The sequence below is a fragment of the Glandiceps talaboti genome, chromosome 2 (assembly GCF_964340395.1).
Source record: "Glandiceps talaboti chromosome 2, keGlaTala1.1, whole genome shotgun sequence".
Taxonomy (NCBI): domain Eukaryota; kingdom Metazoa; phylum Hemichordata; class Enteropneusta; family Spengelidae; genus Glandiceps; species Glandiceps talaboti.
In genome coordinates, this window is record NC_135550.1 from 7,549,098 (window position 1) to 7,575,829 (window position 26,732).

Below are 26,732 nucleotides of genomic sequence, written 5' to 3' on the forward strand. Positions count from 1 at the left end.
AGGAGTTCCTGACTCCGTGTGCACTGTATGACCACTGGGGGCGCTCACAGTAAAGGACATGCGTATGAAAAGAAGGCCGACATCATATGACTTTAATGACAACTGGGGGCACTCACATCATACGAATGTAAACAGTAATGATGCGACAGTTCTGTTAACACATTCCCATTTCTATCCTTTATCTAGCAATGGTTTGGTTTACGGAGGAACTTTGTGTACAAGTCAAGAAGAAGGCTGCGTTTTGACTGAATACAAGAATGGTGCTGTTGGTGCAATATTCAACTTTACATGTAATTGAAACAATACATGGATTCACTCATACTATTACAAGTCGACCTTCTTTTACTTTCAAACATTTACTGGGTGTATTCCAGAAAGCAAGAACACATTACAAAATTCAAAATGCCTTTATTTCTGAAAAAGAAAAGACCAGAGCTGAATGTGCTCATATAAGTTCAGTAACACAGACTGAAGAGCCTTGCCTTGTTTTCAAAAGTCATACAGACAGTGTTAGGTTTAGATTTTTTTTTTCTTTTGTTTGAAGAACTCTTCAACTGTACAGTAAAGTACTATAACTTTCCATTCCATTGTCTTGTGAGGCAACTGTATCACACTGAATAATTCTGTTTTACATACTCAGTTTTTAAAAAAATTGTCAGGACAATGATTACATATTTATATTGACATTTGGCATTGAAATATTGGAGTCTACACACACACATACACACACACACACACACACACAACTACCATGGTTCCAAACACAACTATCCTTTTGTCTTCTGTACACATTCTGTCATATCTTAGCAGGGCTCTGCCAAGCTTGAGAGTAGTCCCGGTCGCTAATTAATATTTATGCTAATTTGCATAATTAATATTAACGTTTTTTTCTTCTTAGCATAGATTCCAGACTATCCTCTTGTTGACTTTTTCTTCTTCTGTCCCCTAATATTATTCTGAGATTTGTTGTTATCTGTTGTACATATTTTGTGACTTGTTGTAAAAATTAAAAGTTATTTTAGCATCCACACAGGAATCTCTCTCTTGACATATCTGTTTTCTTGGTGTTCCTCTGTATGCTGTAAATGAAAATAATCAGAAATATTGGTTACTCTCCAGAGATTCTAGGCTGAAAAATTCTGGATTTGTAACATAAGATTGAAGCAAGCAAAATGGTGAGAGAGATATATGCCATTAAATGCTTCTGTATAGGTCATTCCAGACTGCAAACAGGAAATTGAGAACACAGCACTCTCGCTCAAATTGGGGGTATCATCACCTCATAGTACCGTTTCTTAATAGCTTTGTCCCTTGGTATCCCGTAGAAGTGTAAATCGGGTATGTTTTTTGTATTGTTCAGACATCACGGAAAGCAGCAGTGTTCTATGATTAACTGAGTAACCTATAACCTGTACACCCCCAATTTACACACAGACAGGAAGTAGAGCACCACCACCATGGCAAATTTAGGAAAGGCCTATTTGGTTGTTATATATGTAAGTAATAACTGGTACTGTATTACCCTAACTTGTATAACAGCCAATTGCAGATGCATTGAGGTAATATGTGGTGTATGTAACTAACACATACAATATTATCTTGTGTTTGATGAGTCTTTCTGTCATGGAGTGAAAGATATGAATCAAGGTATTCCTAAAGGTAGACTGAAAGATAAAGTCACTGTTTCTGTTTATGTAATATGTAGCCATTGGTTACATAAGTGAACCTGGGAGCATGCTCCAATCATACTAGAAATGGTGACAAATTATACATTGTCAGGGGGAACACTGCAATCATGCTAGAAATGCTGACATATTATATGTTGTCAGGGGGCACACTACAATGCTAGAAACATTGACAAATTGTACATTGTCAGAGGCCACACTACAATGCAAGAAACACTAAAAAAATGTACAAGTTCAGACTCAGGGGGCCACACTACAATGCTAGAAACACTGACAACTTGTACAGTATGACTAAAGTAAATTATGCATTGTCGGGGGGGGGGGACTACAATGCTAGAGATGCTGACAAATTGTACAACATGACAGTAGAGCTGGATTTTATTAGAAGACCAAAATATCTATGTCAAACTCACCTCTTCTACTTTTACTGTCAAACCCTGGGGCATATAATACTGCATCATTTCAAATAATATGGAAGATTTTGTAGCTAATAGATCATTCACCTAGAACCAAAATAAAAACACTATAACATATCAACATTGCTGTCTCACCTCTGCAATCAATCTGAGTTTGACATCAACAGAATTAAATCAAGTACACAGGATAAATCTTGAATCCTTTAGTTGGTAGATTCTTTACTTTCTACTTCTTGTCATATGCCTACTGTAGTGATTGTTTGATACACAGATACTTCAAATAATCACTACGCTGAATAAAGTACTATTTTGTAGTCCTAAGAAAAAACATTGAACTTGTGGCTACATATAGATATAGAGTCATGATAGCAAGTTTCACGAACACTGAATTTGGTAAGGGGTGATCGCATAATGTCGCACAAGCTCAAGAAATGAACTTCGTTCATTAAGGACAATACCCCCTCCCCCTCCTCCCCCCTAAATGAACATTCATAAATGTAACATCAACACATTTATATATGATGTAAACCGTGATGAACATTTTAGCGATCACTCTACTATGATCGATGCAATGTAAAAGCCTGATGGTAAACCCATTAAAATACTACCGGAAACCCAGCACTGTATATCACTTTAGAAGTAAATCTTAATCAACTTATCAACATCCCAGTGGTAAATACAGAACCTGTTATCAATGAAGGTGTGAAAGTTTCAAAATTTGATTAGAAGTGCAAAAATGAAGTTCAGCAATCCCACTGACGCCAGAACCCTCTCTAATGAACAAAGTTCGTTTATTGAGCTTGTGTTACATTGTGCGATCGTCCCTAAGGAAACCTGTCTTGCAATTTACCTGAACAACTCTTTCAAATGTTTTCAGAGCATAATTGGCAGGTTTCCTTTTTTCACCCGGCCTCTGAAATGTTGATACTATAACTGTTTTTGTAGGTAATGCATAGCTGAAAGATAAACAGACCAAAGTTAAAGAATGTACAACAAGACTACATTCAACAGAGTGTGAATGTATGACATACCATAGACCTTCCACCCACTATGGACATACCAAACCCAGCCCTACAAAACTCAGATGGGGCACAGACAAGTACTTACTTGTCTGTGGATGGGGTGAGTTGTCCAGATCTGGTCTATAATCGGGACAACTCACCCTGTCAATTTGCAATTCATGAAGTTTATTTTAACACCTTTCATCTGAATGTACAACAAGTACTCTGTGTTAGACCATAGACCCTCCACCAACATGTCTATGGTTAGACTGTGTTAAAAAGAGTGTGAATATACTTGATAGCTGGACTCCACAACCAAATCATATGAATTGATGCAAACTATCTCTTACGGTATAACACATTATAATATATACAAGTAAACTGTAGGTTACTTTCTTTCACTGTTTGATTGTCAGGCTTTATTTTTGACAGTACAAGAATTCTGTGATGAAACAGTACAGAAACTGTTTACAGCTGATGTGTATGTGAAGTTTGCATTGTCTTTTGTTTATTCATTGGTAGGATGTCAACCAACATGTAAACAAAAGAACATTAATGACAAGCACAGTTGATGTGAATATAGCAAATCATGGAAGTATCACTCAAACGGTGTCTTCGTAGAAATTAAAGCACTGATTACAAGCTTTTAAGTGATATACAAATTGTTGTACAGCAAGTTGCAGCAGAGGGACAACTGGTCACTGAAATGAGTGAAGATTTGACTTGAGTGTGAGCGTCTTTTAAAATCCACTCGCTTTCATGATACATCTCCTTCACTGTATATCACTGTAAATCCTGAGAAACACGTACTACCTTTGCTTTATTTATCATTCTATGGATGATTACAGAGACAGTAACAGTCTTCGTTGATAACATCGCCTTCAATGGCATCCATGTCGTTTGGCTTGAACAAGTTTTTATAGTCATCAGACAGACAACTGAATGGACAAACTTCCTGACAAAGCCATGTTGTTTACACTGATGCCAACGATAGTAAACGAAAACACCTTGGAAGAAACCCAAACTACCTCATGAATATGGTAAGCTGGTTATGATAGGGTGGAAGTTATCATTCACATGTCAAGTTACATTAGCAAGTGACCAGATTGGTAAGCAAACATTTGGTGACAATGCTAGAACCTTTGATCTATCCGCAAGTTGTCCTTCCCATGGGTGATACTCCTATGAGTAAAGTCTTCTACTGGGTCACACATTAGACTGGTCTGGGTTGAAGTATGTCTGTTTTGTGTATGTATGTTTCAGCAAGTGTAAATGAGTGCTGATACATTTGACTGTCTAACAACATAGAAGTAACCCTTCTACCATAGACAGTAACCCATCTACCATAGACAGTAACCATTCTACCATAGAGTCAACCCATCTACCATAGACAGTAACCCTTCTACCATAGACAGTAACACATCTACCATAGAGAGTAACACCTCTACCATAGAGAGTAACACCTCTACCATAGACAGTAACCCTTCTACCATAGACAGCAAACCCATCGCCAATAGACAGCAACCCCTCTCCCATAATGTCTATGGTAGAGGGTTATTGTCCATGGTAGAGGGTAGAGGGGTTACACTGTCCATGGTTGAGGGATTAATGTATATGGTGATACTGCAAGGGTGTGTAAGTGAGGTTGACGTCAAGTATGACTGAATACCCATATCTATTGTGTACAAGAGATATCCTACACTTCTCTCTCTTCTCTCTATGGTATACAGCAGTGAAAGTATAACGTTGTTTTTTTACCTGTCTGATACTTCAACATCTAAACATTTTGTCAAATTATGCAATTGTTGTGCATAATGTTCAACTGTTGTGCAGTCATGTCCAGTGACTCTCATATTCAGGGTTGGATATAGATATTCATTTCCTTCCAATGCCTGTAAACAAACAAACAAACAAACAAACAAACAAAGTTTAGTTTTAGAGCGGCATCCTTCACAGCCATCACAGTGTCACTTCAAATATAATATAAACTGAACAATTTGTATATGTTATTTGCCAAATACCGTTCCATATCTTGCTGCGAGAGGTAATTTTTTCTGGTATAACGGAGAGCCGGAGGCGAGCCGTTATACCAGAAAAATTACCTCGAGCAGCAAGATGTGGAACAGTATTTGGCAAATAACATACTTATACGTCACCTGCGACTATGAATTCATTTTTGAATGTCTACAAATGCTGTTTCATGTTAAAATAAAATCACTTCCGCATTATACTGTTGAGCGTAGTATCATGCACCTCTCTGATAACTGCAATGCGGTTGTTTACATATCAGCCTTAACTTTATCGTCCAATCAGAGTGCGCGTTTGCTCAGTAGTATGACGTAATGTTTACTATTTGCATATCACTCAGCGATATATTGAAACTTATAACCATCAGCTGAAAAATGAGTGCGTCTTTGTTTTGCGTACTGTATTCCATTAAATGTACATAAATGTTCGTGATATATTTTGTTGTTCTAGTTAAGCAAAAATTACACCCTCTGTGGTGGTAATTTTCATATCCTTCATAAATTTAAGAATTCATGTTTACGATCGCGTGATGACCGTGCGTTCGCCGTCACTGGACTTTCAACGATTGTGTGTGGAATTTTTGACTATTTCCCTGTGACATGAAAAGTACAGTTCAAAGACTTGTTACAATGTATACAACGGTGATATTTTGTTCGATTGACAACAAATTTGGCATTGGAAATGCTGGTTATAGCTCGATCTCTAGTTGTCTGCTAGATTTGTTTACAAGGGGACGTGCAGTGATCACGTGATACAACAAGCAAAAATACGACTGTTGGTGAAAAATACGCCTGTGTATCTGCAGGGCTCTCGACCAATCAGAATGCGAGATTGGTGACAGGTGACGTATAAGTCACTGTATACATTCTTTTAAAGTGGCCATATGGATGAGGATTGACTATTTATTTTGGATTTCTAATTTATAAAACAATTTTATTATGGCTTCCTACTTGAAAAATCAACGTATGTCAAGTCCTTGTTTGTAGCTCAATAAATTGCAAAATATTAATAAATGTGTAAAATGTTTGTTATTGTACGTACAATAACAACTTTATACATACATTTTTTTTATAGCTTTTTATAGCCTTTTAGCTTTTTGAAATGTATTGAGCTACAAACACAGACTTGGTCTATGTTGTTTCACATTGATTTTTCAAGTAGGACACCATGATAAAATCAAGTAGGATGCCATGATAAAATCAATTAAAAATCCAAAATAAATCCCAAATCCTCATCCATATGGCCACTTTAATCAGTTGTGTTCTCTACAGTCTATATCTAATGGTTATGAGGATCACCCAGCAAATGACACATCTTTTCATTCTACATGTAATACTGATATACAGGAAGGGTATGAACTTTTAATGAACCTAACTTGAATTTATATATACAAACATTTGGAGACCTGCAAATACTTTACACAAATACAACTGAGATTGTTTTGAAGAAAGAGAAATTTTGAATCAAATAGTGTTTGCATAATTCAGAAGACTTTTTATGTATACTTATGAATGTGATTTAGACTGTAAAATATGTCGTGTTGTCTTGCCCTCCTCTCTCCCTTCAGTCTTTCTTGAGGTGAGAGGGGTTAACTGATGTGTGAGGGCACCCATCACGGCGTACCTTGCAGGCTAGTAGAATGAGATTCTACTTTTCCTGAACACAGTATACAGGAGGTTTGAGAGAGTTGATAGTGTTACAGACGAAACTATGAAATCAAAACACAGAACAAATACTGCATTTACAACTTTGTATTACTTACATCATCACTGTCTGCTGAACACCATGTTCTTTGCTGTAGTAACCATGGTAACCTGTTATGACAAACACAAATTAATCCTATCTACATGTATTATTCAATAGACTCCATGGTATACAGAGATTTAACAAATTTATTATCAGTCAAGTTCAAGTGTAAGTTGATTTGATAATCATGACTACAGTAGCATCCAATCAAGGAGACTGTAAGATATGTAATCTTGTTCCGCCCTCACTGGCCTCCTCTCAGGAGGGGTTGACTGATGTGTGAGAGCGCCTTGTCACAGCAAACCTTACAGACATCCAATCACAACATAGTGGACAGTTTTAGTGATGAGTGGAAATTGAATCTGTGCAAGAATACATTTCTATTAAGATCAACTCTTAAAGGTGATTCAAAATGCTCACATTCACTATCGCTAATTTGCTAGACGACATGTTTGTGAAATGTATTCTGGTTTTAAAACTTTTCAAAAGCGTCTGCAAACACCTTAAAATGACCCTTTTTCAGTCACTTCCCTTCGGATTTACTTCGAGAGTTTTCGGGTATTTCCGGTCCCACCTAGACCACGGGATTTTATGACGTCATAAAGAGACATGGATAGCACGTAGCCTATGGCGAGCGTAGTCACTAGGTGAACAAAACTCAACAGCATTGTGAAAAAATACATTGCTAGTGGTTGTAACAGACATCAGTAAACAAAAACTACACTCTACATGTCTTATTAACCAACATTTACCGATATTTACTCACACTTTCTGACTAATTGGCAGTGTCTGTGGGTATAAATGCTAAAATATTATCTCCCCATATTATGGCAAAATAAATCAAAACGGCTAGACTACAGTGTAGATATACATAAACACTTGTAATGTCGCTCGCGTGTTTCAATTTATTTATCTGATTTTTTTTATTATTTGCAGAGGAGAAGCATTACAATATCTTCGACAGGCATGGCGTCGACAGCATATTATAGCCCACTATACTCGACTATACTCACTGATGTCGCCTTTTGAACGGCGCATTTAGCAACAAAGTAAACATATTTATCTTGAATAAATATACTAGCTATTAGATTGCCATATCATCAGCAATAAAATTGTAAAGAATTGAGGAAATTTCGTGAGTTTAGTGTTGTCATTTACATGACTTTAGCAACTCGTCTGGAAAAAAACTTGTATGGTTTCCCTTGTTGCGATATCACTTAAATTTAATGCAACGATGCAACATGCCTATTTAATATTCATTAGAAGAATTCTGTAACGAATCATGGTATTCGAAGTGTACAGTTTAGGAAACCAACAAATCAAATATCGCGATGTGTTCATGATATCAAATACGATTGGACAATATTGACGTTGGCAATCAAGGTCGTGACCCCAGCACATGGTTATGAAAGAAAGCCTGCAACTAGATACTTGGCTAGCCACGTCCGGTCCCGTTTCTCAGGGTTTGTTTTGAAGTTAGAGACGTTATTTCTGTACGACTTGAAGAATTTTACAATATATCTGATTGATAAATATGGATTACATCAACACGTGGATAAATTTAACCCGACACGAATGTGCGCTGTGCTCTCCCGATTCCATACGTACATTGTACATACACTGCTTCAGCTTTGATCGGCGGCCTAGTATGAGCTTACTGCCGCGGCCGCGGTGACTGCACAAAACTTGACAACACTACCCCTCTACCGATATATAATAATCACCTGTATACCGTGATAAAAACAAGCAATAATTCGAGTCCCCAACAAGTCGATGAGACCTACTTCTGTTCTGTCCGATCCGAATGCGAGTTTCTTAGGTTTTATATGGGTTTCAGACTCGAACTAGAGTATTACGCCCTAGACAATAATAGATGTAAACTTGTGTTCACAAGCCAAACATGTGACAATACAAGACCACAACGAAAACTGTGAAAAATTTACAGGTCAGTCTCATTTTATATATGGACAACAAAATTAGGTCGGTCACAGTTCCATTTACATGTACATGATGCAATGACTCGGAGCGTACTTCCATATGCTCGGAGCAAATCGAATCAATTAGTGTATTATGGGACCAACAATTATAGTGTGGCACATGTCCCGATACGCCTTCTTGAAGTTTCCCATTGGTATTCTAATAGCTAGTATATTTATTCGAGATGAAATATGTTTACTTTGTTGTTAAATGCACTGTTCAAAAGGCGACGCGAGTACGATTGGGCTAAAATATGCCGTCCTTGGCCCGGGGATGCCGTCAAGCGTCACCACGGTATCGTAATGCTTCTTGTCGGCAAATAATAAAAAATCAGATAAATAAAAGTCAATGAATGTGAAACACGCGACATTACAAGTGTTTATATATATCTAGTCTAGCCGTTTTTGATTTATTTTGCCATAATATGGGGAGATCATATTTTAGCATTTATACCCACAGACACTGCCAATTAGTCAGAAAGTGTGAGTAAATATCGGTAAATGTTGGTTAATAAGACATGTAGAGTGTAGTTTTTGTTTACTGATGTCTGTTACAACCACTAGCAATGTATTTTTTCACAATGCTGTTGAGTTTTGTTCACCTAGTGACTACGCTCGTCATAGGCTACGTGCTATCCATGTCTCTTTATGACGTCATAAAATCCTGTGGTCTAGGTGGGACCGGAAATACCCGAAAACTCTCGAAGTAAATCCGAAGGGAAGTGACTGAAAAAGGGTCATTTTAAGGTGTTTGCAGACGCTTTTGAAAAGTTTTAAAACCAGAATGCATTTCACAAACATGTCGTCTAGCAAATTAGCGATAGTGAATGTGAGCATTTTGAATCACCTTTAAGCTACAAATTTATAGATTTTACAAGAAAAAAACCAAAAAATTCAAAATAGATTAATGACAAACTATATAAAGGAAATAAAGGTAGATAATGGAAATCTATATAGCCATATTCCTACATCAGATTGGTATCTATTGGTCTATCTAGGATATCTATCTACATGTCTATCTATCCATGTATATCTATCTGTCTGTCTGTCTGTCTGTCTGTCTGTCTGTCTGTGTAAATGAATGAATAAATGTTATATTATATATATATATATATATATATATATATATATATATATATATATATATATATACATCTTTAATAGCTATGACACTATATTTTTTAATTTCTCTCTCAGTATTTCATAATATTAAAATCATATAAATGTATATCTCCAACAACTTGTCCTGGATCACTTCACCCTGCTTTATTAAATTTAAAATCCATGATTGGTCAGCCTTTGGTTGCAATACACGTTACGTACCTTTGGACGTATTCTTGTTGGCAACCATTCTTAACGACACGTCTTACCAGTTGTCGTAACATTTTACAAGGGATACAGTAACTGAGTAAGTCGGGAGTCTTCCAAATATTGCTAGTTATGAGCCTCATGTACTCGTCGTGTCAGAGGTCAACCTTTACGCAAGCGCAATCAAGCTGTCTATAGAGAGATCAAGGTTTAGATTCAGGTACCCCTCAAGAACTGGGTCTGGTATCAGAAGTCACTTTGTAGAATTTTCAACGTAGACCGATTTTCCATCGAGTTACATGCTCAAACTTTTATCAAAACGGTTTTGTCAACTTCTTCGTCAGCCTCGTTCTGGCTCATCGTACCTGCCGCACGATTGTTTCCGGTTTCGGATTGCATACCGTGCTGTTCAGTGTTCTTTGTGTAGCGTGAATAAGATATACAAGGAGTACGTTCACTAGTCGTAGTGTCAGCAAAAATATGACCGACTCACAGTTTATCATTCCAAATGACGTGCCTGTTGCAAAGTTAGAATGCAAAGTTGCATTTGATTGTCTGACGGACAAGGAAAAGCGCTATGCACACTTTCTTTCTCAAGCATCGTGGGACGGTGGTCTTTCTGTGCTTTTCCAAACCTCAGCCGAATCACCTGTGATTTTCATACTTTTTCAAAAATTATTCAAAGCACAAACCACAGGTGAACTAGAAGAGGCAGCATTGAAAGCAGCAAATGGACCAACCAAAGAAGAATATGAGGTATTATTCAATCACTATGACAACCAAGTAACACTAACATATGGCGACAACCACTATTTACGTTATATTTTTGGTACAATGTGTACTTGAAATCAGTGAAATACTTTGTTGACCATACAGGCACTTGAATCGCAAACAGGTCAATTGGACCCCTAACCAAATGAACCCTCGCCAAGTGTAGGGACTATGCCTGAGGCAAGGAAATTTATCAATTGCAACTGGTGAATTTCATTGCTTCGTTGATAAAAGTTTGGTCTCATTTAATGCACACCGTGAATCTGTAGTTCTTTAACCCACATGGATGCATGGTTCGCAAGACTGCTCCCGTTCTACACTTTACTCTTGTTAAATGTTACGGTGGATACCTTTCCCACACCCAAACTGCAAACAGACTACACTCGTATTTGTGCTATCTATTTCTTAATAATAATGTTTCTGGATTGTGTCAAATATCCCTGAAAAACTTACATTGGTTACTGCGAGGGTTCATTTGGTTAGGGGTCCAATTGACTAGGGTCCAATTGACGAGGGGTCCAATTGACTAGAAAGCCTTGAATCAATCTGTGTATTTAAAAAAAATGTATAGTAAAAACTTGTATACTGTTTAAAAATATATTTATATAATTTATATATACAGACTGATTCAAGTGCCTTTGGTGTCCTGTGTGTATTGTGTGGTATGTACAATTCTATTTTTCAGGAAAAAAGTTTCACCAATCAGTTTGTGAAGAGAAGCGAAAGCGAAAGAAACATTTTCAAAAGTTTTTAAAATAATTCTGTCTATACCTGACTGACACCATTATCCAAACACAATGGAGCAGTAAAGGTGACACATTTTGGGGGTGTGTGTACATTTTTGGCATTCCTGTGATTTGTGTCTTTTGATTTATTTTTTACCAGGCATTGTTGACGTATGCTGCTGCTTTTTACTCCAATAGTGGCAACTATAAATCATTTGGTGACACCAAGTTTGTGCCTAACCTTCCCAAGGTAATAATGTTCTCATATTTCTTTTTTTAAAATTTAATATACATGTATACAGCTTTCATAGTATCAACAATATATCCAACACACTCCTTCTGTTTTAGCAACAGTTGTCATGGTAACAGTATCACTAGTAGGATACAAACAAATTGACCAAATTGAAAGTAGTTACATTTTGTACTTTAAAAGTGAATGAATATAGAATAGCTAATTTGAGGCTCCACTGATGCACATAATTTCTAGTGACACACCAAAATTTGGTTTTCTCCTATCTTTTAGCATGTGATGACTCACAAGAAATGTCAGTTTTATCATTTTGACTCACAACAACAAAATTTGGCTATCATTAGAGGGCACACTGAATTGTAGATATTAATTCAAATTTCTTGAAAAAGTCGTCTTGTGGTGCTAAAATAGTCAAAGATTCAACTCAGGTTTTTTGTACTGAATTACTGCAAATGAGTATAGATATTGACAGTGTACTTGTTTAGTCTTTTCCTTGTGAGCTACCATATGGAAAGGGAAAGGGGGAATTCCAAAATTTGGTGCAACATCACAAGAATTTGCTGTGCATCAGTGTCCTGTTTATAAAGTGGCTTTGATGGCATGCCGAAAAAAAGGGATATTACAACCATTTGTTTTGAAGAAATTGTTCTTAAAATGACACAAGATGAGTTTATCAGATTTTCACTTATATGAAAACATTAAAAAAATATTCTAGTGTAATGGTTATGTTGATGTTGATGCATTGCCTTCCATGACATTACAATTTGTGCTCTGGCAATATTAGAACTATACATTTTTGATACGTATAACAAATATCGTCATTGAATCGGTAATACCAGGTTTGAGTTCAATCAGTTCCAAGTGATGGTTTAAGTATACGTCAGTAAATAGAATACTGTGACTAATTTTAATATGCAGAAATAAATTGCATTCCAAAAAATTTAACGTCAATTTGTGCCCCTTTCAGTAATGTCACAAAATGTGAAGTATTGTAAATTATTGACAATATGTTCAACATGTTATTTCTACCAGGATAAATTGTATACCATTGTCAAATCTAGTGCAGCCTATGCAAAAGATGCTGAAGGTATTGAAGAACTGTGGAAATCATGCAGTGATGCTTTGTATTCTCTATCTAGTAGAGAACAAGAACTTGGATTAGGGGATAAGGTAAGTAGTGAAGCTTTGTACTCTAGTAGAGAACGACAGTTTGTTTTTAACTAGTTTGTTTTTGAAATGAGGTAATGATCACTGTGTACTCTATCTCATGGAGTTTGAATTTGTTTGGTATACATTGTAAGGTCTTGATGTTTGTATCAATTCCTATTTCTGTAGTTTGTGGTTGTCAGAATATGTCAAGTAAAGTTAAATATTGTAAGAATATAACTTATAAGTAACAAATGTCATGTGTACATATTCTGATTCTCTCTGTAGGGCATTTCTACATACTTTTCAAGTAATTGTACAATGAAAGATGCAGAGATCACTCAGAAATTCCTGAATGACAAGGTATGTATTTAACATGTAAACTCAGTGAATGAGGAATACCCTATTTAAAAGGAATTTCATTTTCACTGCAAATCATACCTAGTTTTTCCAGGACAATACTCGATGTAAAAACACAAAAATGGCCGCTTGAAATCTATTTTCTCAAAAGAAGTATATTGGCAAAACTATTAACAGTAACCCCCCCCCCCCTCCCCCATTGAAACCAGAATATCCCCCAGTCTTGCACACCCCTGATGTTGACAACACTGTAAACAATGAGTACATAGCATTATCAAATTGTCATGGAGGAGACTTATCTGATTGTACTGGTGCTGTATTCTAGTAAGAGTTTTGTGGGTATTGATAATGGTGAATTATTTTTAATACCTGTCTCGTCTTGCAAGCAACTGATTCTGTAGTGTTAGTGTTGTGTAGACAAGCTGATCTCACTGTGTGTACATTTCATAAGTATAGTACTTTATAGTCTGTATTGCATGTTATATATGTGTACTTAAATCTATATATTAGTACAGGAATCATAGTTTTTTTTCAACAGGTTTTTACAATATTTGGATGTTAATTCTAATGAAATGACTCATAATAAAAACTGACTTGTTTTTCTGTAGGATATCAGTGCTTACAATACACGATTGTTTAAAACTGTTGATGCCAATGGAGCAGTCATTTATGAAGTTAGGTTAGCGTCATCTCTTACAACAGGTAAGTACTACTATAAATAATATTGCAGTGCACTTTCCTCTTTCTCAAAACTAGTAGTTACTTGTGTACAAACAAATACCCCCTGGGAGAAAGAGGATTTTAATCTTCTCTCTACTAAAGGGTTGTTTGTTTGTACACAAATAAGTACAAGTTGAGCAAAACCTTTTTTATTGTAATGACCATCTTCACCAGCATGAATTGTATGTGTTCAGTCTCTCACAGGGTTTATATGGTAGTTTCATAGTTGCCAAGTTTGGTTGCAGTCCAGTTTATCTTTTCATTGAAAGTGATGTTATGTGCAATAGATAACTTAATGAGTTTTGTGATATGGTTGTAAAGATGTGATCTTTGTATGTCATGGATGAGTTTGTAACATGATAGGTTTTTGTCTGTCACAGATGAGTTCATAATATGGTTTGATTTTGTGATGTGATGGACATGATTTTGACTGCAATAGATAACTTGATGAGTTTTGTGATATGGTTGTAAAGATGTGATGTTTGTATGTCAGACTCATAGATGAGTTTGTAATACGATGGGATTTTTGTTTGTCACAGATGAGTTCATAACATGGTTTGATTTTGTGATGTGATGTGATGTGATGTGATGTGATGTGATGTGATGTGATGGACATGATTTTGACTGCCATAGATATTTGATGAGTTTTGTGATATGGTTGTAATGTAAAGATGTGTCATACATGAGTTTGTGATTTTTGTCTGTCATTGATCAGTTTCTGATATTTGTCTGTCATTGATCAGTTTCTGATTTTTGTCTGTCACAGATGAGTTCATAACATGGTTTGATTTTGTGATGTTATAGATATTTGATGAGTTTGTGATGTGATTTGTATTTACCATAGATGAAGCAGTAGAAGGGGTAGAGAAGAGTACTAAGTGTGGCACATTCAGTTTTGATGGTAATACCTTTAAAGTAACCAGAGGAGACTATGCACCACTTATGAACAGGATGGCAGACAATCTCAAACTAGCAAAGGTAAATTAATCATCAGTAAAAAGGACATATTATAGATGGGCTTTTTAAATTTTACAAATCAGATTTGGTTTTGTTTGAATTGCATGATATCAGGAGAGGAAAAGACCATAAATTCCTCTTATCACCTACTGATTTAGAGACTCAATTGAGTTGAAACTGAAGATGAGAAAAAGATTGACAAAACAGTTCAAAAGTTTTGTAGATTTAGAACAAGTTTGACTTGATATGGTTTCTAACATGCAGAAATGTATCAAGACTGACTTTATGAACATGAAACTAATACAGGTATGCTTGTGATAAAGACTGTAAAAAGTTGTCCCATTGGCTTACTTTAGTCTTGTTTTATGCCTTACAGGAGCATGCAGCCAATGAGAATGAATCTAGTATGCTGGAACACTATGTTGCAAGTTTTACTACAGGATCCATTGATGCACATAAGGATGGATCTCGTAGTTGGATCCGAGATAAAGGACCTGTAGTAGAAAGGTAAAGTGTACTTGTGTCAATGAGGATATCCCCACCTGTCATATGGTGAGGAAGATGGAGTGATTCATTTGTAAGTTTGTTTGTTTTTAAGTAATCAATGGTGGGAACTAAATTTCCCTTCATGGAAATCACAGTGTTGTATAGAGTGAATGTTGTTCTTGATTATATAAATGATTCAAGGTAATCAAGATATTATTGGACTTGGTGAAAAAATATTTATGCTAATCACAATTAGTGACAGTGCAAACCATGTGTCATTTATCCTAACTTCTGTGCTGTATAAATTTCCAACAAGGATTGTCATTATGTGATAGATTTGATTTGATTTGATTTGATTTTATGTAATACAAGATCAGGACAAGGTTGTGATTCTGTAAAGCTAATAATTCAACTCATTTGGTTACAGTTACATCGGTTTCATTGAAAGTTATCGCGATCCATTCGGTGTCCGAGGAGAATTTGAAGGTGAGTTTGTATGAGTAGAACATACTGTACTTTGATTGTCTTAGCATTGTTCTTACCAGTTATTTCTCACTTTACTGTAGGAGTATATAGATTAAACATATAGCTTACTACCTTGGTTCCATTCCAGTCTACTACTTTTTGAAGTTAAACTTTCTTACCGGGTGACTGCAGTTTAACAATATAAGCTCAGTTCCTGGTCTTGAATTATTATTTTTGGTTTCAAATATTTGTACTGGTATTTGCAGGAGAAGTTGTGCTATATGTAATCACGTGTATATATATGTCAGAGGTAAATCTATGTATGTATGTATGTATGTATGTATGTATGTATGTATGTATGTATGTGTGTGTGTGTGTGTGTGTGTGTGTGTGTGTGTGTGTATGTATGTATGTATGTATGTATGTATGCATGCATGCATGCATGCATGCATGTATGTATGTATGTACATGTATGTTATGTATGTATGTATGTATGTATGTATGTGTGTGTATGTGCGTGCGTGTGTGTGTGTATGTATGTATGTATGTCTATCAGTGTCTTCTGAATCTAACAAGTTCAATGTTATGCAATACATGTGAAATACAATACAGTGTAATATTGTAATATAATGTGCTCTGTTGTCATTGTATATATTACATAATTTCATCATCACTGAATATATTAATCATCTTGTGTAGGTTTTGTTGCCATGGTAAACAAAGAAATGAGTGCCAAATTTGCTAATTTGGTAGCAAATGCTGAGAAGTTCCTGCCATTGTTGCCTTGGCCCAAGGAATATGAGAAGGACAAGTTCCTCAGACCAGATTTCACGTCACTGGATGTACTGTGCTTTGCAACTAGTGGAATACCTGCTGGTATCAACATTCCAAATTGTAAGAATTGTGTATGTTTTTCTGTCACTAGATTATTTGTAGAAGTAAGAGTGAAGCCTTTTGATTTGATGTTCTTAAAACACCTTGAAATTCATGGGTTTTTTACTCTTTAAAAAAAGTTAAAGTGATCATGAGTCTGTATACATGTTTGTGATGCTGTCAGTTCATCGTATTTTAAAGTTGGGATGCCCTAGAAAAGTGAGGATAGTATAAACCATTTGATTAAAGTTAGTTAAGGTCATAAATTTCAGCAATAAATTATTACTTTCACCCAGATATGCAGTTGTGGTGTTGCCATCTAAATATGTGAAGGTTTTTTTTTATCTGGCCATAGAGGGCGATATTTAAAAATAAATTGTCAGAGTCAAGAAATGTGCAAGTGATTGTAAAGAGTGCTCCAGTATGATTGCAAATGGAAAAAAGTCTTTCCATCTTTTACTCTAGCTATCATAAATATCAGAACTGCTAAACAAATTGAGCTACATATTGAGAAATGAGCACTACAGTAAATTTATAGACAAATGGTCTGTTTTAACTGTGTGATATCCGCTTACTTCCTTTCAAAAGTGGACAAATCGTGTATTTTCACGAATAACTGGAAAGTTGGCCTGTTTTCACGAGCAGCTTATGTAACTTATTGAGTGAACTTGCAATCAAATAGTAGGTACAGTAATTGGAGTACCTGTTAAATATGAAGGAAAAACTAACGTAAACACATATAAACTCAACTTGTGCCCATTTAAGGGCAGTGTCTGAAAATCAAAATTATTATCAGATATAAACAGCGTGTAAACATAATATGAACTGTTATCACACAAACTTTTTATTCTTATTTATGGCCGGGGGTGGGGGTGGGGAGTGGTAAACTCAATAGCCAGCATTAACTTTCAGTAGTAAAACAGTATATCTTGGACCAGTTGATGTTTGGTTAATTTTTTAGCAGAAAGAAAAGATGTACAACTGTTGGAATTGTGTATGTTTCAATCTTATCCTGTCGTCATTTTATAAACCCAGTAAAACTGAACTGAAACCTTGAATCATCTGAAGTATCGGTGTCATATTTATTTCGATAGATGATGATATCCGTCAGGAGGAAGGCTTCAAGAATGTCTCCCTAGGTAATGTGTTGAATTCTAGTACCAAGGATCAGAAGGTAACATTTTTAACAGATGAAGATAAGGTAAGAATTCCATGGTTAATATACACATCTCATTAAAAATGAAACTTGCCATTCTGCTGAGATTTGAAAACCTTGGTGACAAAGGGTGAAGTGTGGTTAAAGCTCCACTTGCTGTAACTGGAGATTTATTTTGTTTATCAGACAACAATATATTCACTGAGAATTATGAAAATAGCAATACTTAGATATTGTACATGTTATGTTGATTATTATGGTTTGATTTTATCCCCAAATAGTACAGTAACAGGTTAAAACCATGATCAAGCTTGGTCACTGATTTTAGGGTGTGGACCCAAAAATCAATGTGATTAGATTTACTGTACCATATATGTGTACAGCTACACAAATACATTACCTAGAAGTAATTCAGTACTATTCAGGGTGTACAATATTTCGAATAAGTCATTCTATCTAACCAAACAGTTTCAAAAAATGTTCTAATTGCAGCTAGTGCATCTTTAACATACTAATGTGATGTTGCAGACACTCTAATGTCATATGTCTAAATAATTGTGATTCCCTCAGGAACTGTTTGGTAACTTGAAAGCACCCTCCTTTGAACTTCAAGTTGGTCTTCATGAACTGCTTGGACATGGTAGTGGGAAACTATTCCAAAAAGATGAACATGGCAAATTGAACTTTGATGTGGATACTGTCAAACATCTTGATAGTGGTGCCAAGGTGAGTTAAAGACTGACACTTTCTCAGTTGGAACAAATCATACTTTTTGCTGATGCAAAGTTAAATGAGAGACATAATTTTTAACATGTTTTTAATTTGCTGGTGTGGAGTTGAGTGAGCTTTTAGGTAAGACACCATTCATCCTTTGATATGAGTGCCAATCCATAAATTGTAGAAATCAAGTTAAAGGCCCACTTAAGCTTGTGATTAAAATTTAGATGTGAAAGACCACTGTGGAAGAACTACAAAAAAGTAGGTTGGGAACAAATGACCCTATGTTACCCTTTTGGCTCAATTATAAGATAACTCTAAGGTGAGAGTCTGGGATTGAAACCTTGGCCTTTAAATATGTTATAGAAATTGTAAAGTACAATACATTATCACTTTATGTATAGGGTTTCCATAGCAGTCAAAATAATGACAGAAACCAAGGAATATGTGAAAAAGAATGACAGGGTCTTTGGTGAAATGTCATCATTCAATGAAAAACCTTCCATATAGCCTACTATACTACATAATACCTTGTTCTATTATAAAAATGTCAAAAATCAAAGTGCGCATTGCCCAACTGTACATTGTCATTTCTTTCTTACATTTGTGCCTATTCTAATCTAATGTCAAATAGGTATGTATTCAGTTCATTCTTGTGTTTAGAAACTTTATAAGAACTAATGAGGAGAAAGTTGGTAAATGTGGAGTTTTTGCTGTTGACATTCCACAGATAGAAAGCTGGTACAATCATGGAGAAACTTGGGATGCTAAGTTTCCTGTTATTGGGTCATCCTATGAAGAATGCAGAGCTGAGTGTGTTGGTATCTATTTGTGTTTGAACAGAGAAATTCTCAGGTAAATCTCATGTTCTTACTGTAGAATATTTGGGAAAGTGTATACACAATTATGTATCGGCATTGCTCTTACCCCCAGACTGTAGTGATACATAAAGAATATCAAATTCACTTCAAACAAACTTTGCCACTAATAGGGACAATTGCACAATGTTACACAAGCTCATTAATTGAACTTCATTCATATAGGAGGGGAGGGGGGTCTGGCATCAATGCGATTTGCTGAACTTCATTTTTGCACTTCTAACAAACATTCAAAAACTTTCACACCTCAATGATAACAGGTTCTGTATTTATTATGTTCGTAAGTAAATTAAAATGTGATATACAGTGCTGGGTTTCCAATAATATTTTAATGTGTTTACCATCATGTTTTTTTACATTGTATCACTCATAGTGGTGCGACCTCTACAATTTTCATTATGGTTTACAGCATATATTTAAAAAAGTGTCAATGTCGCACTTGTGAACATTCATTTAGGGGAAGGGGGTTTGTCCTAAATGAATGAAGTTCATTTATCAGTTGAGTTTGTGCAAAATGGTGCAATCATCCCTAACGTGTTGATTATCCTCCTATCCCATATAATAATGACTCATCTGGGTTTGTGTATGCCTTTACTTCAATCCTAGTATATTTGGACATGAAAACAAGGGAGCTGAGGATATCTACTATGTCAACTGGTTGAACATGGTCAGAGCTGGTCTTCTAAGTTTAGAATTTTACACACCAGAGACAAAAGCATGGAGACAGGTATTGTATACAGCTTTTTCCTCCAGTAGATAACTCATATATGTAGCAGTACAAGAATTGTTTAGAGTCCTACACATTCATCTACATTGAATTGTTTTGATCAATGATAGTAAACTTAGTGAAAATCAATTCAAGTAATTCAACTCTTTTTTCCTAAACCATTTCCTTGAGAAAACATTCCCAACTCTTTAAAGTGGCTTTTTTGATCCCACAGTTACAACTGCCGACATCAGACTGTGGATGAACGGAACCTGTTACAAACAGGGAAAGTAAACAACTGAATTGGATTAATAACATTTGGTACAGTAGGTTGGAAGTACAGAGACTTACATTACATTTCATTATTTTATAAAAAAAACAGCTGTATGGCCTCTTTACATAATAGTTCATGTTCACAAACAAATTAGAAGTTCCACTGGTTCTTCATGCATACATAAAGAGGCCATAAAACTGTTCTTATCAAATCATGAAATGTAATACAAGCCTCTGCTGTTCCAACCTGCTGTGCCAAGTGTTATTAATCCAATTCATTTGTTTACTTTCCTTGATTGTAACAGGATCTGTAGTCCAACTTTAGGGGATGAAAAAAAAATCTGTAATACTTTCTAAATCAGCAGTTTCATAGGCGCTGTATGAGCTCTATGATTGTGTTACATGGTCAAAGTCATCTAGCATAATGAGTGTTATCTTAATCCAACCCCTATGTATATGCAGAGTTGGTCTTTAAATTAATCAACAAGAGATGATCAACTTACTTCAAGTAGTAGACTATTCCATAAAAGCATAGCTACTCAAGGGAGAATGCATGCTGACTGAGTAACTTGTTGTTACATTGAGGCAATTTAGATTTCAATTAATAACTTCTTTGTTTGACACCAGGCTCATATGCAGGCAAGATACGTAATCCTCCGTGTCCTGTTAGAAGCTGGCGAGGGATTGGTCACAATTGAACGAATTACAGGAGAGGATGGTAAACCTGATGCTGTCATCAAATTAGATAGAAGCAAAGTAGAGACAGTTGGTAAAGAAGCCATCGGTAAATTTCTACAGAAGCTCCAAGTAAGTGAGATATCATGCACACTTTCATGTGTTTCCCTTGAATTGTTGTCAACTTAATACATCAAAACAAAAAAATAAGTTGTACTATTAGATATCATTCCCAATATTTTTCTTCGTTCAGCCAAGAAAAATATGAGTGACCTAAGGGGCCTTGTCCCTATGCGTTGCTAGATGAATAGTGACAAACATGTAGGTCGTGAGTATTTTCCAGATGAATGAAGTTTAAATATTTGGGAATAATATAATTATACCTCCTCAAGCATAATTGATGAAAAATTTGGGAACAATAATGGTGATTTGGACCATTTTGACTCATATTTTGTGCACCTCAAAACAATTGACGTAGATATGGGTTGTAGAACAACCGGGGTATATAATCCATATTTTCTGTTCAAAGACAATAACTTGACTTGTGTATGGTATAATAAGAATATGAGCTTGTGTTGCATTGAAATATGTAGAGTACTATTTTAGTATTGACATTATTTTGTATATTCAGATTTAAACACTTTAAGATCTGAACAAGTTTCATAAGTGTTAGAGAGGTTCAATCAATCAATCAGTTAATGCATAAAGTGCATTATTCCACGACAATGTAGAGTTCAAAGAGTAACATGCCGAATATCTAGATTATGATTGGTGGGTGTATGGGTAATTTGGACTAACGTGTAATTGAGTTGTGGGATACACAATTTTGTCTTTCTCTAGTTGTACAAGTGCACTGCTGATTTTGACCAGGGTAAAGCTATGTATGATAAATACTCCACTGTTGATGATGAGACACCAGAGAAGTTCCTGAGTTTGAGAGCTGTTATCATGGCAAGGAAGCAACCAAGAAGAATGTTTGTGCAGCCTAATACAACCCTAGAAGGTAAGACAGGATGACTCATTACTATGCTGTTTGTACATGTAGTGCTCTACTGTGTTTTATCACTAAATGACTCACATTGTAGTATTTGATTATCGTAACAGTTTGTACATGATGGGTTTAAGGTACCGGTATTTCGATATCTCGTAATAGCTAAGTCTACTTCAGTAAATTCTATCATAAAACTATCGTGGTAAAATATGACACTGGTAATCCAGCCTTTGGTTTACTGAGACAGATGCAAACTAAATCTCTTGTAGATTACACTTGTGTAGATTACACAAGTGGGTGATAGCGGTTCCTCTGTTTGTGCGATTCTAATCACCCTGTGATCAACATAGTCTATACAATGGAACTCCCAAAACAACTTTGCAAGTTTATGGAACTCTAAATAAACTAGTTTTCAGAGACGCCTCCCTACTGAGACATATAGTTAAACCAATGTCCATGTCCATTCAATAGCTTATTACTGTTGTATCAACATGTTGTGACAATAGTTTTAGTTTGTGTCTATCTTAGAAAATGGAAGGCTCAATTACCAGGGTAATACCAAGCAAAAATCATGAAAGACAGTTTCAACTCACAGTCAAAAACGTCTTTGGAAAGTGAATCAGTGTTTTAGATGTGTCAGTGCATATATATTACTGAGTAAAACTGTTTTAGAAGTCTATGTGTTTGCCTCTTTTACAGGAGAGGGCGTAGTAATCCATGAATATGATGCAAGTGTTGCTGGCATTGTGCAGTCCTTTGTGGAAAGATATCCAGATGCCAAGGTTGAAGAGATTGTCAAGTCCTTGTGGCTAAAAGACAAAGAACATTTCAACTTTTAGCAAGACATCAGATCCTGAGTAATCCTGACTGGTTATACCAAAAACTATTGTAATCACTCAAGCAAAGAATTAGTTGTTTCTTCATATTTCTCCAGATCTTTGAGTCTGTTTGCTTTCGGTAGAAGCTATGGTTGTCATATATAAATAGAGTAATGTTTCCTCAACATTGCAAAGTTATTACCATATATGGAATGATGTATCCTACACATTGCAAAGTTATTGCTATATATGGAATGTGGTAACCTGGACTTTGTATAGTTATTGCCATATATGGAATGATGTAACATGGACTTTGTAAAGTTATTACCATATATGGAATGATGTAATCTGTATATTGGAAAGCTGTTGCCATATAGTGAAGAATGTAATATGTAGATTGAAAACATTGCCATATATTGAATAGTTATATGTATATTGAAAAAAACTTGCCATATATGGAAAGGTGAAATCTTTAAATTGTAGACATTGCCATATATGGTATAACATCTGTATATTGAAAAAGCTGTTGCCATATATGGAAGTGCAGTCTGCAAACTGTAGATTTAGGACATATTGCTACATAATTAACATGTGACATTCTTTTTACTGTAAAAATACACACACAATGCTATTAGATGACTGAATTATTAGGACTATAAAAAGGAGTAATTCAATATTTTGACAACTGCGGGGATAGAATCTGTCTAAAGCAGGAATAAAATAGTCTTCCATGTAGTCAGTGATTTTCTTCCGTAGTTGAGAGCTATGTGTATGTATTTTTGCCTCACTATTGGAAATGATAATAACCTCCAGTATTATTACTACAGAGTTGATACCTTGTTGTCGTTGTCATTGTCGTCGTCGTCGTCGTCGTCGTCGTCGTCGTCGTCGTCGTCATCTTCTTCTGCTGTGTATCTGTAAGTGGATGGCATCAAATCTGTGATCTCTTTCCAAAACATTGATGTACCAAAGTCTGTTGCATTTCAGTATTACATATGATCATAGTTTAGCATAGCCTGTAAAACATGTCATCAGGGGTGTCCTTATCATCTCTTCCCACTATGTTTGTGGATAGACCCTCCACGGGTCTATGGTTTGTGGCAGGGGAAGAGAAGAGTGCCCTCAATGGCTGATCTTTTAGTCAAAGTTTAGTAATGTTGTGCATTACCCAGGAACATTAAATATAGATATTAAGACTGTAGAGAACTGTCTTTGTAGTCTAGCCATATCATGAGTGTGGAAGCTGGATTTATACGCTTTTTGACATGGATGAAAATACTTACATAAAACACCAAGTATCCTTGTGTGATATTAATGTTAATGTACGCCCTCGCTGGCATTAAAATTGTCTTCTGGCATTGTTGGTATAGTTAATGGCATAGGTGTTACCTTGACTAAAATATTTTAGTACTCTATACCTATACTTTGTCTGGAATCCATGCAGATGGGGGTTTTGAGTGGGGTAATCAAAATTCAAAATACCCATTTCCTTGATTCTAGACTAACCTGTACTAAATTTGTGTTGTAGAACCATTTATGTATCATATCTAAATACCAGGTTTGAGTCTAGCAATAACAAGTACTAAAGGATGCTTCAGTTTGTAAAATATTACGACTACATTTGATATATGCTGCAAAACATTATCGATAAATGCAAGTGACTGTTATCACAACGTGTGATCCAGAATGAAATCTACCTTCACAGCGTTCACTGTAGACTGTAAGATACTTTGTGTCATTCTGCCCTCACTGGCCTCCTGATCCTGTGAGCAGGGTTGACTGATGTGTGAGGGCGCCCCGCCACGGTGTACCTTACAGAATATGTTTACTGATGTGAAGTGAAGATCATAAGATGTATCTATTTCTTTGTTATTTTCACAATAAAACAGATAAAATTGTATCAATTTCTTTGCAGTAAATAGAAATTATTATCAGGAAATCATGCTTGATTGTATTGTAACCATATCATATACGGTGACATTCAAAGAATGTCTATCAGTTTTCATTTGAGATTTGTCCAATTATGACCTGAAATATTGTTGTCTGATGCTGAAATGTTGAGAACCACATTTTGATTGGTATAACTATGATATCATGTATGTGTCTGGAATTGTAATAAAAGTACTCTACCAGCAACTATACTGGACATGTTCTTGTACACGTCTACTTTGTGTGTGTGTGTGTGTGTGTGTGTGTGTGTGTGTGTGTGAATCTATTTGCAAGAGGGAAGTGAATGACAATGTCTGGAATACATTTTTGAAATGTTGCTCTCTCTCTCTCTCTCTCTCTCTCTCTCTCTCTCTCTCTCTCTCTCTCTCTCTCTCTCTCTCTCTCTCTCTCTCTCTCTCTTTCATATAGTCACTGGCTAATTCTGCTTCGGAAAGGGTGGACAGCGCATGTCAGGCCATCACACACTGACAGGCATTTGCAATTAGTTACTTTGTTCATTTTACTGCAAACTCGATCTCCAGCTTGAAAGTAAGTCATGTGAGGACATGATAACGTCGTCATGTTTTATCAACGCTCCAATAGCATGAACTAACACTGTTGGTGGTGAGAATGGAATGTTGTTCTAGAAAAATCCATTTGACTATACGGTGGAGATGATTGAGATTATCCTAGATGTATAGGGACTAAACTATACCAATGTCTGCACTGTACCATGTACTTCTATTTTACACTTCCAAAATTACAATGTTAGGTCATTGATGCCTATGACGTAATGGCTGTGTTGTATACTTCCTTACCAACAGCAGTTTGATACGATTAGTTTCCCTATTATCTTGTTACTAAGCGAGTCTAATTTGACCCTTTCCAAGCCAGAGAAATTGCACCCCACTAACTTGAAGGCTACGATGGTGTAAGCCAACTTATGTGATCTGATGACGGTGAACCTTACATCATTTCACCCACTGGAACATTCTTGATTGTGCAGTAGTTCAACTTTAAATAAACCACCTGTCATGACAAGTTCAGAGCATATAATTTCACTAGTTCAATGTACCTTTGTTACAAAGAGGCCTGTGGTTTCTGTTGATGGACAAAAATCATACAGTGGATTTCAAACTACCTTTCAGCAGCTTTGTTTGATGCAATCATGCATAAAGTAATAAGAAACAACACATGTTACACTTTAAGATAACATGATTGAATGAATACAGTTTCTTGCAACATTTTATCTAAATCGAATGACCAGACGTACCACCATGCAGACATCAAATGTAGACGTCAAAACATTCTCGCCTGCATGTCTGACTCTAGTAATGTTACAGTACATTAAATGGTTTATTTAATCTTAAAGTTGCCATATGGATGAGGATTCGAGTATTTATTTTATGTTGTTTCACATTGATTTTTCAAGCAGGATGCCATGATAAAAGTTTTATGAATTAAAAATGCAAAATAAATACCAAATCCTCACCCAAATGGTAACTTTAAGATATACATTATATGTGTGTCTGTGTATCATTGCAAATGCAACTCTAATAGTCCCTGTCATCAACAATGGTAAACATACATATATTACCATGGTTATCATTTTATGAATACTGAAAAACTAGTACGAGTAAAACTGATGCTACCGATGACTCAGAGGAATTTTGAGT

At 35.7% G+C, this 26,732-nt stretch overlaps 2 protein-coding genes across 2 annotated transcripts; one reads left to right on the plus strand and one right to left on the minus strand.

The window, feature by feature from the left end:
* Positions 1–723: 723 nt before the first annotated feature.
* Positions 724–10,304, minus strand: LOC144453712 (large ribosomal subunit protein mL48-like). The gene is made up of 6 exons (XM_078145047.1): positions 10,176–10,304; positions 6,893–6,944; positions 4,861–4,994; positions 2,952–3,057; positions 2,099–2,188; positions 724–1,079 (listed from the first exon to the last, which is right to left on the minus strand). The coding sequence occupies exons 1-6, from the start codon at positions 10,301–10,303 to the stop codon at positions 1,014–1,016; spliced, it is 576 nt and encodes a 191-aa protein (XP_078001173.1). The 5' UTR covers position 10,304; the 3' UTR covers positions 724–1,013.
* Positions 10,305–10,414: 110 nt separating this feature from the next.
* On the plus strand, positions 10,415–25,231 carry LOC144453799 (dipeptidyl peptidase 3-like). Its single transcript, XM_078145160.1, has 16 exons — positions 10,415–10,916; positions 11,817–11,906; positions 12,939–13,076; positions 13,341–13,415; positions 14,021–14,114; positions 14,977–15,110; positions 15,466–15,596; positions 16,003–16,061; positions 16,740–16,934; positions 18,008–18,114; positions 18,640–18,795; positions 19,517–19,641; positions 20,271–20,391; positions 21,271–21,450; positions 22,159–22,321; positions 23,009–25,231. The coding sequence occupies exons 1-16, from the start codon at positions 10,641–10,643 to the stop codon at positions 23,146–23,148; spliced, it is 2,184 nt and encodes a 727-aa protein (XP_078001286.1). The 5' UTR covers positions 10,415–10,640; the 3' UTR covers positions 23,149–25,231.
* The last annotated feature ends 1,501 nt before the right edge of the window (positions 25,232–26,732 follow it).